The following is a 19,167-nucleotide window of genomic DNA, read 5'->3' as shown; positions in this document are numbered from 1 at the left end:
GAGTGGGTGCAGCTGGGAATCAAACCCCTGACAAGACTAAATGTATATGACATCTCACCAGTCAGGCCATTATGAACAATGCTGCCTACGTTATGTTGACCTTGACTATCCTGCCACTAGTGATAACATGGGCACATGCATTTCAGAATGATAACAAAGTCTCTAATTACATTTACTCTTGAATCTTTACTAAAATCAGATTAAGCAAGTGCAAACATTATCATCTGGAAAGCAATTACCTGGCAATAGATTGAATGTTCCATCAGTGTTTTCTTCAACAGTCAATGCAGGTGGCAAGACAGCTTCAAAGTCCTGAACAGACACAAAAATTCCCAAAACATGTTCAAGTATATATTTTGACCTCTATGACTTACAATTATAAGAACCAGAATGGATCCCACGGAGTACAAATCCGAACCGTTATCAACGAAGCACAACAGAAGTAGTCAGACTTGTTTGGGTTGCTCCTCAATGAACAGATAATGTTGAGTCCTGCGCCAATCAATAAAAATACATAATACACCTGTACCAGCAAAGCAAGTTGGTTTGTATCTACAGGTCGTCATGGTATTCCACTGACAAGAATTATGCAACACATACTTAAGAGCATTAATGAGTATCCCTGAAGCAGGAGTATGTAAAAGTTAAAAAATTAACAGCTGTAGAACCTTGAATCCTTGGTTTCCTCCTTAATTTTCCTTCTGCCACTCAACCTGAACCCCTTTCATTCTGTTGTAGCTTAAATTACTTATTTTCTTCTGTATAAAACCATTCATCAATGGGGCATTTCATGAGACTGTAATTATATGTTTTAAAGTAGACTCTATATATATCCAGCATATATTATGGTCACAGATATGCAGAAGCCATTCTGCAGTAAAGAAGATTCTTTCATACTTTTCTATGTACATAAATACATTTACAAAATGTAAAGGAACAAGACATAAATCACAATAAAATGGCAGAGACAACATACTGAAAACTACCGCTAAGACGAAACTTATTGTCTGGCTGATTGCATCACAGGCTGCAAGCGAAGACACAATGGTACACGGTAAAATTTCATATATTTACAGTATGATATGGTGACTTCCAGCCCTTCAATTAGATGACAAAAGTTCACCCTGAAACATAATGGAAGTTGTGCTTTAAAATTCTCACTACTTGATTAAAAAGCTGCCAATAATTAGATTAATATTAAAAAAGCTCAATATAACTTAACAAATGTAGTACACATAATATAATTAATTAACAGTTAAAGTAACTTGTAGACAGCAAGAAATAGTGGTAATAATAGTTTGTGCTATGAATGTCCTTGTCAAGTCAAGATCTCTGCCAGAATTTTGCATAAAAATTAGGAACTCATGAACCACTAGTACTTGTGATGAGTAGCAATTCATAAGCTAGGGCAAATATCTCCTACCAAGGAGCAGAGCCTGTGCTTGAACCAACTATTTGGAATTTACCTGCTCTTTCATTTCTCATTAATATTATTATTGTTACTGCACACTTGGAATTGATTTTGCAACTAAATTTTGACAATGAAAGTTTTGAAAATTAGACCAGACAGTAGTAGAATTGCCACCTATGCAGATATTCTTTACTTTTAAGTATATTTGTATTTTACTTACAAAACTGCAAAACAAAAAAACTTTCTACTAGAGTAGCTCAACAAAATTTTGAGGGTAAAACTATTTTTTTTTTACTTTACTGTTATGTTTATTTAAGATGATTTAATAAAATCAAAAGACTGTCACCATATCATTTTTTTTGTTTACCATGAGACTGGCACTTGTTCTGTGCTCACTCACTCTTCAACATGGATAGCATCTATGCTAATATTTTTTTTTTATCCTAAAGCAGGAAACAGTAATGAGTAAAGAGCAAGAATGAAGACATCTGTTTTAACATTATCAGCTGTTATGCCAAAGTAATTTTCTATATTTGTAAGGCATCTCAAACAAGAAATGGGTATGAAATGAAAGCAAATATGAAGAATCAAGTTCAATCATAACAACAGTGCATGTATGTTGTAGTGCATATATGTACACTAAATGATTGAAGATTTACTTAAACCTGAACCAGCAGGTGACATACATCCAGCCTCAGGTAATCTTATGTCTTTGTAATTCCTGTTTTGCTCCAGAAAGAAAAAGCTACAGTACCAATAGTCCAATTGTTGCATAACACTACAGAACAATCAATTTTAGCTTTACTACTTGACAATTTTTGGAATATGTAAATTCTTTGCTATGTAAGCAAGGCAACTACCAGCCAATCTGTCTGGTCTGTGCACCACCAGCATCATGTACAGGCTGAATGGTGGCTTTTTCAGGGTAATAATTTCTGATTTCACATGGCTTCCAGCTTTTCACAGGGTCTCAGGAAGATATCTCGTACATAAGTGGCAATTCTACTATACTTGTAAGAGATGACAATATACATACTGAATTTATGCCCTATCACCTTTCATGGGTTATACACAAACTCATCTTCCAAAAATTACAAATATCATTATGTACAGAGATGAAAGCACTGTGGTCATTAAGCACTCACACTGCTTAAACGGTGGACTTAACAATTTTTCGTCATAGATCAACTTGACAAACCCTCTGGCTACTTCATGCATCAAGCAGATTACCAGCACACAGCACATATCTAGCATTAATCTGCCACAACCATGTTAGCTTATACTTTTGATGTCATAGCTGCTCATTCTTTACAACGTAAGCCCTATCTTACAGCCCACATGTTAACCAATTAAAGCAATAGTTATGCTGTTGTAACACGAAACAAGGTAACATGTCACAAGCAACAAATGTCGTATACATTACCATCATTGTGAATGAGACTGAATAGCTTGATGTCTTCAGATAATCAGCATTTAACTAAAACTGGCATGAGTAAGTCTTAACATATTTCCCTTAAAGGTTTCCATATGAGCAATATTTTGCCCTATCAAATGTACTTGCTTCTCTCACAGTCACATGCAATTTACTTTACCATAAAGAAATGCTAACAAGTGCTTTGAACTTAAAAGTTTGCCTGTCAATAAAATCAAGGGTTTCAAAACTATTTTGGTAGCTGCACTTCAATGAGTGTGTGTCAAGGAAACACGGACTCACAGCCCACTCCATGATCTACTCACGCTGAGTCTTGATTTTCATGACAAAAATCAGAAGTGTGAATACTTCATCCTTAGTTTGTGAACACTCAAGTGCCTTTTGTTCTCACAAAGAAAACAATTCTGTACCACCAAATTAGCCTTACAAATGTTTCAGTCTTATCAGTATCCACTCCAAGAGTCCCACGATTTATTTTGGCGACCCTGTAAATATTTCTTTCTAAAATAAAGATTTAGGTAATACATTTAAGAGCAGAGAATTAACAATGCACCTTAAAAAAAATCAAGAACAATATCTTTACACTTACAAAGTTGCATAACTGGATGTAATTCATTAAGTTACTTTGGGACACCACGTAATGGTTCTGTTATATTATTGCATAATAACCTTGAATCGACTCTTGAAGCCATTCTTTTTGATGCTTCTTATTAGTAAATTGCACTTAGAGAGCACTAGCCCACCTTCTTGGCTTTTCATGAGCAGGGAGTTGATGAACAAACTGATGACCTTTGCACATTTACAATTTCTTAGCATGGTCACTAAACATCATGCGAAATGTTACTCAATATACTTCACATTTCCAGTTTACCTTGATTAATATATGTAATGTTGCATGAATCTTATCACAATATTCTGCTGTACCTACATCATTCAGGCAAAAGATTTATGAAGAAGTAGTTTCACTGTCTCCACATCCCCTGTTCAAATGGGCTGAGAGTTCATTGTATAATAATTTCTCCAGATCACTTATGGATACGCACTGACAACGACTAAGCCTCAAGGTATCAATACCACTTAAAGATTATCTTTTCACAATGCACATAATCAAGTATGTGAAGTCTTGTATATAGAGTATATGAGACGTCTTCCTCTGATTTTGCTGGAGAAAGAATCCACAGTCACACTGAGCTGCCGGTGGATAACTGTTGGTACACTCATATAAAAATATAGTATATTATCAGGGCTGAGTTATTGTAGTCCCTACCTGAACTCCCTTATGGCACTTTAGCCACTCGACTCGATCAGGTTCTGAAGCACAACTTGGGGGGCAAGGCCTTTGAGAAGCAACATGAAGCAGGTAGTTACATCACTTAGGTTGATAACACTTAGCAGCTTCCACTGAGATTTGACACATTTTTCGCTGAGATTTAAGCTCGCGCTGGGGTCCCTGGCCCTCCTCCATGTGACTAGCTGCGGTCACTGAACTGGTAACCCTGGATGTCCTCCTCTGAAAGAATACACAAAGTCAGTACAGAAGATATCATTTTTGGGGTATAAGAATATAAACATATATACAGGCATTAATTAAACAACCATTTTGAAAAAATACATAAATCTACACAGAATGATTATCATATCAGCATGTAATGCACTGTTGTGAACAGCATACAAATCTTTACTACTAAGCCATGAAATCAAATATAAAAAATTTACATTCAACAGTGAGATAAATCCCTTAGTTTCATACACAGTTCATGGAAGAAACTGGAAATCAAGAATACTTAATGAGTACGGAAGGTGTTTTCTCATCTTTGTATAGCTTCACATATAAATCAGGAAATTCAGATGTGAGTGAGTAATAATTCAACACTAAGCAAATATATGCACTAAGACAAAGCAAAACAAAAAAAACAAATAAATAAAATAAAATAAAATAAAATAAAAAATATAAATAAATAAAAACAACAAACAAAACAAACAAAACACCACATAAAAGTAAACCCAAAATGTAGAACTATTTACATACAAAATCATGATATTTTATACCAATAAAGAAATTACCTAATATTTCTTAAATAATCCAAACTTTAGTTCAAGATCCATACCTTGGGATGATGAAACTTTGCCCCTTTTCAATTGGAATTTAACACTAGATTAAATAAAACAAATATATTAATTAATTCAAATATAAAATGATGAATTACCAGCCACTTATTTTTTTTAAATGCAATTAACAATGTCATTAATAGGCTTATTAGCACATTATTTACTGATTTAATAGTTAACTGTTCTTTAACATGAATATGAATTTCAATGGTGTCATCTGAAGTTGGCAAAACAGACTAAGAGACAGGCAGTGAAAGGCAAATGCACAATACAGTGCACAGTGCAATCAATAGTGAGGTGCACTAAATGAATTATCAACAACACAAGTTAACAATTGTGCTTGTGGTAAAAATGTGATCTCTACAACAAAACATCCGGTAACATTTTGCTGCCCAGTGACGGAAAAGACTTAAGCAAAACACTTTATAACAAAATGACAGAAAACAATGAAAGCAAAAAAACTAAACAAGCTAAATACTAACCAAAATTATTAAAGCTTCAAACAGAATCAACAAAAAAGTTGCAGGGGTTATCCATTGCCAGGTTGAAACTGTTGGTACTCGCAGCCAGGTCAGGACTCATCTGCTCCACTAGGCGCGCTGGAGGAGCCGAAGGGTGTGGCTGGCTAGACTGAGGATGAGGGAAGGGAGGAGGAGGATGGGGATGGCTGTGGGGTGGAGGAGGGATGCCTGCTGGGTGACCTGGGAGACTGTGGGGCTGGGGAGGGATACCCGGAGGAGGGTGTGTAGGGTGTGGGGGGTGTGGGGGGTGTGGGGGGTGTGGAGGGTGTGAAGGGTGTGGATGGGTGGTGTTTGGCTGTGACACAGGAGGGATTCCTTTTTGGTGGGAGGGAGGAAGTGGAGGGTGTGAGGCAAACACTTGGGGCACACCTGTGGGGTGCTGAAGAGAGGGGTGAGGCAGGTGGGGCTGCTGGGGTGGCTGAGACAAGGTGGTGGCTGTGGAGCGCTCTGAACCACTAGATCCTCCCCCTGTGCCAATTGTCCCTCCCCCTCCTACACCACCACTACCGCCACCTCCGCCCCCTCCACCGACACTACCACTGCCTGAGCCAGTCCCACCACTCCCTATCCGACGGGCACTGCGCTGGCTTGCTTCACTGTCACTTCCGCTCTGGGCTGGAGAGGCAGACTTTCTCTCCACTTTCTTCTGAGTTCCTCCACTACTACCTGCAAAATGAAAACAATACTTTAAGCTATAAAATTCATTCAATTTCATTTGTATGTGAGACCAGAAGGATTCTTAATTTTTATCAGAACTCTACAACACAGCTTCTAGTTGCACATCAACACAACCAATCAAACAACAACCACAAGTCACCAAGTGTTACCTGAGCCACTGTTAGTACTGCCATCTCTATTAAATGCAAAGGATTCATTGGTGTAATTAAATGGCATGGGTGTGTAGCCAGTGGCTGGGGGGACATAAGTGCCAGCATAAGGCATGTGTGGGCCACCCCAGGGGGAGGTGCCTGAGGGTGGGGGCAGAGGGGCGAGGGTGTCTCTGTCGGCCTCGCTCAGAGTGTCGTCCTCGCCCAACTTCAACCCTGCTAAGCCTGTGAGTATCATATCTATTAGAGAAGGAGACAAAATATAAGTGTATGGCCATATCTTATGTTGCTTCACTACACATGATACACAGCACTATCAAAGCATACCTCAGGTGTGGGCATCAAGTACAGTGATGTTATGTACATTCCTTATCCTGCACACTTATTCAAATCATGAGAAAATCTCTTGCCCAGGAGTGTCGGTGAACTATTTACATGAATTGTTAATTGTCAAAAGCACAGAATCTTCCAAAATTCTAGAAGCAGCCACAGAGGATTAGTCACAAACATAGCAAATGCTACACCAAGTAATGATAGAAGTAAAAGGAAATTTCACCACAACATAACAACCATGCCCAAGGAACTTACTGGCACAAAGGTCACCGAACACATAATAACACTGCTCTGAGAAGTCCTTCTTATTCACAGTGTGTCTAATGTAGCCTGCCTTGAGCATCTGTGCTGCATACTTCCTGGCCTCCCTCCGATCCTGGAAACCATCAACTCTCTGGTGCAGCCAATCCACCACATCCGCACCTGAGGGACAAACAATAATACCATAGGGCAGGGGCAGCCAGGCCACCACAAATGCATCCTTATCCATTCCCAAATTCAACTGAACCAAAGAAAAAGATTCTCTAATTTTTTTAAACCAAGTAAGTGCAAAACCTTGTATTTCTAGCTCCGGTGAACAATATAATTTACAATGAAAACTGAACCTCTTCATAATGTAACTATACACACCTAAATGTATTGAAAATACACCTGTGCAAATGAAGATAAAATAAACTTTCTTCAAATTATCCTACTTATTGTATAATAATGATCATAAAAAGTAAATATGCAATAATCTATCATTTTAGTATGAACTACCAGCTGCCATAAAAGATTAAAATTAATTTCTTACATAAAAATTAAGAAAATACATTACACATTATTGTTTGTGTTCTCAATGATCTGTGGATCCAACTCACCAATGAAAGCATTAGGTATGGTGATTTTGAGCCACATTCGGTCTCTGATTTCTAGACCCGAGTCAGGAGCTGCCATCGTTCTCACTATAGTGTCCATTGGAGTATTGATTGTAAGTTTCATTTCCTCATATGGCCCTGAGGGTGTAAGGAAAAGGTTAACCATCAATGCTGTCAGATTACTTCAATTCCTTCTTAACATCATTTTCCTCCCTAGTAATTAACATCACTCAATAAAAAGAAAAAGAAAATCACATGCAATATAAAGATATGCACAGATAATGATTCTGTGGTACAGCTTGTGATAATGCTTACTCTCAGACTCTGGGATGCTGGAGGTGATTGAGGAGCTGGTGGAGGTGAGGGTGCTGACCGAGGGAGGGCGGCCAGGGAACTCACCTGGAAAGATTAACAAATACTCAGCTGTTACACGACCCAACGTCTGTATCCTATCCAGGCACACCACAGTACAAAAAAAATCATCTCTATCAGGATTTGATGCTCCGTTTGTCAGGATTCTGGGTGATGTTTTTTTAATTAGTGTTATATAACCATGGCTCAAACAGCCAATTCAACAAATTATCTAAGGAGAGCTAACACACCACAGAAAATATAAGGATTTCCTAAGTAACAACAACTCAACAAATTATCTAAGGAGAGCTAACACACCGCAGAAAATATAAGGATTTCCTAAGTACCATTACACTCCCCCCCAGCAGCAGGTCTCCCTGACACACCCACCTGGCAGTCCCCTGCACGCCTGTGTGTGAGCCACCCAGGCACCAGGGTCTATGGGTCGCACAGGCTCAGTCCGAGGTATGGTGAAGTAACCTTTCGGATTTGGATCCCAACACTTTGCTACCACTAGCTTAATAGGCCTGAGGGAAAAAATGGAAGATTACAGTTCAGTTTCTTAACAGAGTAATAAAACATATAAAAACCAGAGCAGTACAAGTAATGCAATACAATGCACATGAATCTTTTAGTAAACTGAGTTCAAAATATGATCACATGTAGAAAATTCAAAATACAAAATTCACAATACAAAATACAAAATATGATCATAGATAGGAAATTTAGTATGTATCAGTTTAGAATATGAATTGAGCACTTAGTATGTATTCAAGACTGACACACCATGGCACACAAGTTGGGAAACAAATATGCATCTACAAAGACAACACATGAAAAGTACACAACTTGATAATACTCACCCAGGTTTTTGAACAACTTCCCTCAGCACCCTAACAGCCTCATCATTACTCATATTTTCAAAGTTAATATCATTGACCTGCAATATCATATCCCCTGGTTCAATGCGACCATCCAGGGCCACAGCTCCTCTGAAAAGGTCATCCACCTATTAGATACACTGACTTCATCTATAACTTGGCAACAAGATCAGTCACTTTAAAACATTTTTATGGTCATCTCCAGTAACAAATCAGACCCTTCAAAAAAGTTCAAATACTGAGACTAAAAACTTAAAAACTATACCATGATATGATTCAGAAGCAGTCTCCAACCTATCTAGTAGATACAACATTTATTTCCTTTAAAGTCAAGCATTGTTAATAGTCCTCAACTTTCTATGGCCTCACCCTTTCATTATAGATCCCACATAAATGCCCCCATCTCCTCCTTTGCTGGATTGCCCTACAATGGAAATGCCCAAGAAATTGACTGTGTCCATGTTGAGAGTAACAGTGATGATGTTTAGGGACATGGTGGAGTCAGTGATGGAGGAGATGGAGGAGGTGCGGGACATGGCAGGCTGCAAACGGTGGCGCCGCTGCTTTTTCCGCCTGTGTCGCGCGTGCAGCCTTGACACACTACTGCTTCCTGGAGGAGCAAGAAAAAGACATGTTTAGAGAGGAGGAAAGGGGACTATCAAATGTTTGCATTGCTATCTTTCTTATACTCTGACTCCTGTAACTTGATATTCAGATGAAAGAACAAAAACTTTATTGTACATTTTAATTTCAACTTTTTTTTGATTCCTAAACATGAAAATACAATATAGAGTGCTTTTCAACAATAAATTCATATTTCCCACCATTAAGAATTATTGCTTTACCAGTTTATGTTACTAGTCAACTTATGGTGACAAATAAATATCTGAACATTGAGAATATTCAAGTTAACAACTTAAGAACTTATAAAAATAAGAGAAGCTGCAATAAGCCATCAGGCGAACACATGGCAGTCCCTGTATGAAACATAACTATTTCAACCTATCACCACCATCCATAAATGTCTAATCTTTTAAAACTCCCAAATGATTGAGCACTAACAACCTGATTACCAAGTCTATTCCATTCATTTACCAATCTATTTGAGAACCAATTTCTTCCTATTCTGATAAACCTACATCCTTCCTGTAATATGCACAGCATACATAATCTAGATAAGGTCTGACCAGCATCAAACTTTGGAACTTCTACTTTCAACACTCATAAAAAAATTAATCCTAATATCCGATATGATTTCATCTATAATAACATCATGTACCATTTGCATGTACTATCATCATGTAACTTTTGACTTTTGGTTGTGTGGTTACCTGTGGTGGTGGCAGTGATGCGACTGGATGCATCATCATCAGAATCAAAGAAGCTGGTTGACTCGAGGTCTGAGCTGATCATGGAGGAGGACTCGTAGCCGTGATGTCGAGGCACACGTGTTCCATGACCATTGATTCGCATTGCTGCAAATAATGCAAACACTCCATTACAATAAATAACAATGATGACATGGGGAGTAAAATACTCTAAACTATCCAGCATCCCATTACCTGAATTACTTGCATTCATAATGCCCACTCCATTTAAAAAGTACTGAATACAAAAGAAATTCTCATCATAGCCTAAACATTTATATTTTTGGAGTCTAACTTAATTATTCATACTAAAGATATTGATCAGACTGAAAGAGACTTCACTACTGACAAAGATAAAGTAAATACAGCCTAACCTTTCCTTAACTGATGGATAATATGCATGCTAGATAAAAATGTCACTAACAGGACATAAGGAAGTACAAAAACAATAATATAGTAAATAAGTTCCCTGCCTGATAAATTAATATCTTCTGAGCTTGTCTTAATATGAAAAAGCCAAGCGCAATAAAAAAAATATATTATAAAAAAATTACCAGGCAGTTAAAGCCAAATGCAGGAATCCCCAAGAATGAGAAACAACATTTTAGGTGTCTTGCAGCAAAACAGGGATGCATAATTATGCTTTTCAAGCCTCACCTCTTCTGATCCCACTGACTCCTATTCCAAAGTAACAAAAACACACTTTAAACTCCTTATTTTGCATGTGAATGAAGCCTAGATATTGTAGAAAGAGTAGAAAAAGGTATAATTATGCATTCTGTCACTACAGATGACACCTTCACTTTAAATGAATGATTTTTGAAGTTAATCTGTACATTTCATTAAAAGGTCTTGAATGCCACACTCCCAAAAAGAATGACCACAGTTACATGTATTATAGTGGAATCATGTTCTTACTTCTAAAAGACAAGCAATTCAAAAGGGAAAGGGAAGCAGATAACATGTGAAGCAAAGACAATGTTTATGAATCAGACGAAGTACAGCAATATGCAAGACACGGCAAGTAATAATTCTTTCACATTTCTCAGCTGTTACTAAAAATTCTACAAGACCAATAAATTTAATATCAGTACATAATTCTGCTGATTTTTTTTTCTCACGTTTCTTAAACCAGGAGATGCCTGTATTGTACATTTATTTGCAGTATTCCGGTAACTTAGTAAATCCACTACTAGATATCATTTGAGCTTAAGCCTGATAAAGAAAATAACTGGCACAGCAAAATATTGGCATTATGAATATGTACATTTCCTTCAAAAACAAAAGAAAGACTATTAACATATGCTTTTCAATATCTCTCTCACTCTACAAAACTCATATGACTCATAACTATCTAACTACTTAAAATTCAGAAAAGACTTCAAAGACTTCATACACACTAGACTAGCACCAATCAACAGGACAAAACAGAGTAACCTCCCAGGGAAGCAAGGGGACTGATGCATCAAAATCCAGGGAATCAAAAGAAGCTAAAGAGGACAGCAGTGACAAGCAGAACTGCAGCGATCCTAGCAGTACAGTGTTAATGGTACACTGATGAAGCACACATATGTAATATTTTAGTAACATGTCTGTAGAGAATGTATGTATATATATAAAGCCCAGCCAAGGTAAGTAATTAGGTATATAATCTTTGCCACCAATGTCTTTAGGTGAAAGAATACTTACGATCCACACAGTGCCGATCATTGTACTTATCATACTTATGGTGTCGCGAACTTCTGTGGTGCCGCTCTAAAAATAAAAAATCAACAAAACATACTGTAACTAAGGCACTGAAAGCACAGGTGATAGGCACAGCATCACCTGCGTCTGTTTCACTCCACACAGCTCCTCACTATCACCACAAGCCACACTATGTACAGGGATTGGAATAAACAGAATTAAACTATCAAAAAAATACTAAACTACAGCAAAAAATAATGTGCACTCTAGTTATCACTGCAGGGCAAGCACAACAGTAACTCGTCATGCAAAGCAGGTCTACTTCTAGGGCACTGTTTGTCATTACCTAATAGTGATGTTTTGAACTGCTATTTGTGAGGCAAGAGTATATATATCATATTGAAATATTTGACAGAATATATGTATTTTACCAAAATCATTGTTATTTTTCTGTGATGTAAGCAATTATCTTGAACTCACTGAATATTAGTAAAACATCACTGTAATTATTTTTTCCTGAAAAATAATTACTTAAATCCTTTGATATCAAAGATCAAAGACAATGGTCTTGCATCATTTACATCTTACACTATATCATACAAAAATAAGTTAATTTTGATATAATTTGTGTTCATTCAACATTTTTCATATGCAAAATCTATTCACAAATACAAGGTGGGATTAGCCAACAGATTATGCAGATTTACACAACTGAATAATGAGAACAACTGTGCATCTGACACGTGACAAAGTGAATGAAGAGATCAAAGAATCCTGACAGGCAGTGTCCCTGGTGCTACCAGGGACCTCAACCCCATCCATCACACAGGACTGGCATGCCTCCAGTGGCTGTCCCCTCATACCTTGTGGCTTATTTGCTTGTTTGCTTTAGCATAGTGCTATACAGAGACCAGTTTTCACCAAACTGAAAATCTGCCTCACTCTGAAGTGAGTTAAGTAGTAGAGGGAGCACAAGCCGCGTGATCTCAACTCAGCTCAAGAGGCATGTGTCAGATGTGTCAGCCATGAGAGCATTATCACCGTCAACCTTTTCAGTCTGAGGTGCATTGTGACTCTAAGCTGGACTTGTACTCCATGTCCTTTACCACACACACCCATGAGAGCAGTCCAAGCCATTATTCATATTCAACTCTGTTCTTATGCATCCCTACAAGGTGAAGATCGTGTCTGCACAGCCTTATCATGATCAGCCTCACTGTCCCATGCACTGGCTGTGGAATCTAATGTACTCTAGTCACAATCAATGCCATTTCATTAAGAATAGGATAACAAACAAGAAAGAACATAAGCAGCATTTCACCTTTTGTGTACAGAATAATAGTTAGAGTATTTATTCACACAGCCATGCTATTTATGTTTTTTTCCTGATAATGGTTGGATACTAGAGCAAATAGTGCAAATTTCTTCCTCTGCGGAAAGGTCAAATCTGTAGATGAAAATTATTACCTTCCCTACAGCATTCTATTACTTTTTATCTGGAGGTTGATGAGATTTACTAGTTTTCTCCACAGCATTTATTACTTTTAATCTGGAGGCTGGGAAGAACAGCTAATTCATTAACCCATAGCATCTTACTGCTTTTTATTTGGAGGCTGGTAAGAACCACTAATTTTCCCCAGTCTCCAATTACTTTTAACTATAACGTGACTTTTTTAAACAGTACCAAATCACTAAACACAATTCCCTCTGTATATGAATGCATTACATGTAGATGTGATGAGGAAGATCTGACCAGCAACATTGTTTTCTTAATTATCTCTCATCAGATGAATGTTACAAGATGACACCATGAAGTTCTGTAAATCTGTACACCTGTGGTATGAGGAAGAGCTATTGGCTACAGATTGTCTTCACATAAATGACTTAAGGATGAATAAGATTTCTTTTTCTAAATACAAGGGATATAATTTACATGACATGCTATGACCACATCAACGTATGTATGATTTAGTCAAGTAGTTGGACCATGATCACTACACAAACTTAACTTTCCTGTCAGTGGGAGATTTAGCATTTGGAGCAACACAGCACACGAGGCCCACCAGGAGGTTGGCACACTCACCTCTCCGTGTGGAGATGACACTCTCAGTTTCTGTACAAGTAGAGTCTTCAAGCTGACTGGTAGTTTCTCCATGACTGCAAAAAATTGAGTAAATGAATAAAGTTTATATTTTCTCAACTCTATGATCCTAATATAATTACAGTGATACATTTATCTTCCACTTGCAGCTTCAATTTTACAAATCCTGATAAATGTCTGTATCTGCTTACTTGCACTATTTGTTATCTATATGCAATTTTCAAGAACCTTTACAACATCAATCTCAAATATAACCTGCAATTTTTATTCTAATCTTCTTACACTGGCAACAAACAGCTGCATAAATATGTGATCTGGCTGTGCAAAATACAATGTAAATTTCAGATGCACTGGTAATCCATCTTACTGCGTCTTCTGGGGCAAAAAATTTGTCTTATTCACACACGCATACAAGTCAAACAATTACCACAATAATCTAAATCCCAGACATTTGAAGTGATCTTATCTTCCTGATTGTAAAGCTTACTGCATGACTCACTACCTCCATTACACCATCTGATACACTGTGACCACAATCATCCTGCTATTTGCTTTACTGATACTGAGATAATCAAGTGCTGTCAGGGAAGGGTTAACTTACAACAGAGTGCTAAACAGGAAACGGCTTAAATCGTAACGGAGTCCCTTGACACCTCAGTCCTTAGGAGTTTGGAGTTGAATGATGAGGTTGAGGAATGGGGTAGAGAGAGAGAGAGAGAGAGAGAGAGAGAGAGAGAGAGAGAGAGAGAGAGAGAGAGAGAGAGAGAGAGAGAGAGAGAGAGAGAGAGAGAGAGAGAGAGAGAGAGAGAGAGAGAGAGAGAGAGAGAGAGAGAGAGAGAGAGAGAGAGAGAGAGAGAGAGAGAGAGAGAGAGAGAGAGAGAGAGAGAGAGTGAAAGAGGAAACAGGTGAAAGAGGAATGAGGCAAAAGAGGAAAGAGGCAAAAGAGGAAAGAGGTGAAAGAGGAGAAAGAGAGGTGAAAAAGAAAGAGGAAGCTTAAAAAATAGAAGTAAAACTAGAAGTAGGAAAAGATTGAGAAGAGAAAAGAAGAAAAAGGCAAAGGAGAAAGAAGTGAAAGATGAGATACAGATGAAGAACATGAAAGAAGTGAAACCAGAGGAGGTGAAGAAGGGAAAAGTGAAACTGGTAAGGGGAAAGAGATGTGAAAAAGATAAAGGTTGTGAAAATAGAGAAAGAGTAGGATAAAGAAGAAAACAAGGCTGAATCAAGCTCACATGATCTCACCAAGTAAAGCTGAGATAAAGCATTTGTTCGGAAGAAAGAAAACTGAAGATAAAAAATGACACTCACTGATAAGGGGGCGGCCTTCCTCCCTCCACCTCAGCACACTGTGACACATTGTCTGATACGACGCTACTGTCCGCTGACACTATCTGTAATGGAAATAACATGGAGGCTTTGATAATATGCAATACATTTAGGATACCACAACAGTCTCCACACATCCTGAATAACTATCTAGCAATATTACACACTAATTTATTGGCTACTCTCTGGCATGTCCTCAAGGGCAATGCAAAGACAGAAAAGCCACCTGCACTTGTTCATACCCTTCATCCTTATCTCTTGCAACTCTATCACCTTCCAAGCTTTTCTCACTCTCTCAAACACAGTATCACTGTTCTCTGTACTCCTTTCATACACTTCACCTTTGTACATCACAGTTTTTCTACATAAATTCATCTGTTCTCTTTCTCTCAAATACTTTAAGACTGTTCTCCCACTCATACAGGTTCATTTTACATCTACCTTTTGTGTGTCTCAAATTTTCTCTATCAACTAGTGTTCATATTGAATAATTCTTCAATTGAACGTATACAAGCAAGTTTTCAGAAGTTATGTAAGCAATGCACCACAAGTGGCAGCAATTACATTGGTCATATTAAATAACCTATACAAATCAAACTTAAGAAAACAATATCAAGTTACACATAACAAGAACACCAACACTCTCTTTAACTGATATGACTTCTCAAACTTAATAAAACTGGTCTGGTGCAAGTTTGAAGTATAATTTTATATTTTAGAGGATACTGACTGACAGCAAAGGAATGGCCAAGAAGTGGTTTTACTTTAATTTTTTCCTTTGCAATATCATCCAGGGTTATTCTAATGAGGTAAATGAATCATACAGTCACTAGCAAACAAAGGGGCAATTTACAGTGTATGGGAATCTAAAGTATAAATAACAAAGCTAAACACTCCAGGACTCACCCAGGACACGACACGGCCATTGAAACACGGCAGAGGCGCATCATCATCTATAATTTCTTCCTTGACAACCCTGTATGGATGAAAAAATATAGGCATTACAAAAAATTCTAGGACATTATTCATTACTGCATATGCATCTTCAAGCTTATTGTATGAAAATTTAAGTCAGTGGAGAAGGCTGTGACCATGCAGGGAGGAAATGCCAGAACAGAGAAAGAATTACTTAATTGCCCTTGAGGTAAATATCTGGAGGGGACAAGGCAGCAGAGTTATGCATGGATAGACAGAACATCAGAGTGAAGATGCTTTGTATAGAAAGTAAAACAGCAGAGATTGGTGAGAATTCTTGCTCATACTGACACAAAATCAACATCTATGACTCTTAACCTTTCATTCCCTTGTTAAGACTCACTTATAAAACAGTTGGTCATAATAAGTAAGTTATAGGCTATGCCTTATGCAGCCTATATTTCTTACACTCATGTTACATAATCACATCATTACTTGACTCCATCTACACTGAAAACAGGTTGTAAGCTTACATAGGTTGGCCTGTCATCTGATGGCAGGTTGCCAAGCCACACAAGTTACATGTGACTCATCTGTCAAGTCCTTTATCCTCTTACTCTCTTCTCAGAGTCTCATCCCATGCCATCCATCGTCTACAGGAAGACATATTCTAGTATCTTTACTGTTGTGGCCCTGTAGTGAAGGCAACACACCAACCAAACCTGTATATCCACAACAACACTGTGTATGTTTTCCACAACCTTAACCCTGGCCACTGATGAGATCATGGCTAGTTTCTGGTCAATTTCTGAATGTTTCTACTTTCCTTTTGAACAGTGTAGACGGAGATTAACATACTGACACACAAAATGACCTGCCATTAATAGCATCCAACTCTCCTACTCAAAATTAATTCCATTACATTCCCTTCATGATGCAGGGTGTCAGGCAACAAAGCAAAATAGAATGTCTAACTAATCTCCATGAATTAACAAAGTTTGCAGCAAGCAACAGACAACAGGTCACACCTTCAATTTATTTTTCCTAAACTGTGAAAACACAAGTAAACCCTGTCTATTCACCTATTCCTGCATCTAGACCTTAATGGCAGGGAAAAAAGTTCACATTTAACCAATAACAACTCAACCACATTGTTGGGAACTAATAGAAACAGAAACAAAGAGAAACAGGAGCATAAACACAGAACTATAAAATTTGCATCCAACATCTGCAGCTCTAAATCTAGATCTGTATTTCAGTGGGTCTGTTGGCTCATGGTCAAGAGAACAATGCTATGTTAGTTATTCATGACTAATCCAACCACAATACCTGGCTTTTACAATGCATTCACACAAAACTGAATGTTACACATCAACACATATATAAACCCTTGCTGTGTCTATGTATGCTTGTTCCTAAGAACCTCAAGGGACTGCCATGACAAGTCTCCATTTACCTCTACTTTAACAAGCTCTAATTCTCTCATGCTTCACTCATACACTCCAATGATCACCAATGCAATAATCACACATGTAATTAACACAACAGCATAAGAATACCTATATTACAGAATATAAGCAACATACTGGAAAGAAACTAATCAAGAAGCTCTCTTTCCATTTGATTAATTGACCTGGTAATGAAAATTTTTACAGCTTTACTCCACTGTCTGACTGACTTCCACCACTGAATATCTACAGAACACTGACAACTAAATCCATTTCTTATACAGTATTTCTTATGCAGTATTAATTTAAATGTCTTACTTTTAACACTGGACTTCTGCTTAAATTAAATCAGTAGGAACATGCTGAACCCTTTCCCTTATACCCACTCACTGATCTCTACACTCACCTAAGACAGGCAAATAATAGTTGTAAGGCACTAATAACCATCAACTCACCAAGAATCACACTTCAACACCCATTCCACCTCTTTACAAGCATAACTATGGCATTTGCTGACAGTTTTGATTTGGTGCACCCATGAATCTAGGGCCTTCACTCTATCTCCCCTGGAACACCTGTCTTGTGGTGCACCTGTGAACTGTGGGACTCAATCACTAAGTCAACACCAGCACCCCTTCATAGAGAGACCAATGTATGATTATAATAGTGACTAAACAAATAATTACCTCACGCTTCATATTGCCAAAGTTTCTCCTAATATTCCAGGCCCAGACTTAACTCATGACCCTACAACAACTCATGACCCAGCTTCTGCAACACCCTAGTGATCTCCCTATAATTAGCATCAAAATCATGCTAGGTAACAAGAAGCCCCATCAGTGAAGACAGGCCTAAGTAACACTCCACACACCAAGAATTTAAGCTTTTGGACAACTATGACTGTGTAACTTGTCAAAAAAAACTGCAATAAAACAGAAATTCCTACAATACCAACGAATCTCTTCTTTACGCACACTTCCAAATATTATGCAAGTAATTAATGATAAATGAATATTTACCCCACAAAGGGAAGAAAATATGAACATCACTGTAATTTCACCAGATTTCACGAACTTGCGATGGAATACAGAAACGACCACGGCTTTATATTGATTTTGTAGCAGGAGATAACCAAGGCAATTTTCAGGATAATTTTGACAGGTGAATTCTTGACTTACGGGGACGAACACAGGTGACTGACAACGGTTTTCTACGAGTCTTACCAATGATTCCAGCAGGCTATAAATTCCTAAGCTCCCATACTGTAATCCACACTCTCCCCCGGCCTCTGCACTCACCCAAAATCATCGTCCATGGACTTGAAAAAAAACTTGTAGCTCGGTCTGTTGAGGACATTTTTGAAGTCGGATAGCGTCACTTTGTCCGGAGCTTTGGGGATCTTGACCAGGTAAGGCGTCTCCTCGTCGTCTATGTGGTAGATGATCTTTGTCTCCTCCATGGCAGGTCCTTGTGAGGGGAGGAAAAAGGGGCGTTAAAGGAGGGGCGAAAATATGGCCGCCACCCTAATGTTTTCCTTTCAGGCGTTCCAATAATGTTGCTGCTCGCTCGGAGGTTGCTACATAACTTTTTTCTATCTCGCTA

General features: G+C 38.0%; 1 protein-coding gene across 5 annotated transcripts; it reads right to left on the bottom strand.

Annotated features, from left to right (window-relative positions):
- Positions 1-337: 337 nt before the first annotated feature.
- Positions 338-19,127, bottom strand: LOC135090601 (segment polarity protein dishevelled homolog DVL-3-like). Of its 5 annotated transcripts, none has more exons than XM_063987496.1 (15): positions 18,864-19,127; positions 16,109-16,178; positions 15,185-15,267; positions 13,859-13,932; positions 11,779-11,844; positions 10,054-10,197; positions 9,092-9,332; positions 8,705-8,833; positions 8,232-8,368; positions 7,806-7,889; positions 7,494-7,628; positions 6,889-7,056; positions 6,301-6,540; positions 5,435-6,139; positions 338-4,353 (listed from the first exon to the last, which is right to left on the bottom strand). In XM_063987496.1, exons 1-14 carry the CDS (start codon positions 19,022-19,024, stop codon positions 5,451-5,453), a joined length of 2,421 nt encoding a protein of 806 aa, XP_063843566.1. In that variant the 5' UTR covers positions 19,025-19,127; the 3' UTR covers positions 338-4,353; positions 5,435-5,450. The 5 variants fall into 5 exon arrangements, with proteins under 5 accessions (XP_063843566.1, XP_063843571.1, XP_063843567.1 ...); XM_063987501.1 differs by having other exon boundaries at positions 5,843-6,139; XM_063987497.1 differs by having other exon boundaries at positions 6,301-6,525.
- Positions 19,128-19,167: the final 40 nt, after the last annotated feature.

The sequence above is a fragment of the Scylla paramamosain genome, chromosome 35 (genome assembly GCF_035594125.1).
Source record: "Scylla paramamosain isolate STU-SP2022 chromosome 35, ASM3559412v1, whole genome shotgun sequence".
Lineage (NCBI taxonomy): Eukaryota > Metazoa > Arthropoda > Malacostraca > Decapoda > Portunidae > Scylla > Scylla paramamosain.
Note: the sequence above shows the minus strand (reverse complement) of the source record. Positions and strands in the feature narration are given on the sequence as shown.

Bases quoted from the DNA above. Each gene is read 5' to 3' on its own strand.
- LOC135090601 (XM_063987496.1), bottom strand. From the start codon at position 19,024: ATGGAGGAGACAAAGATCATCTACCACATAGACGACGAGGAGACGCCT. The intron at 15,268-16,108 runs GTGAGTCCTGGA...TTTCCATTACAG, and splicing joins ATGGCCGTGTCGTGTCCTGG to ATAGTGTCAGCGGACAGTAG. The intron at 8,834-9,091 runs GTGAGGCCATAG...TGACCTTTTCAG, and splicing joins GTGGGATCTATAATGAAAGG to AGGAGCTGTGGCCCTGGATG.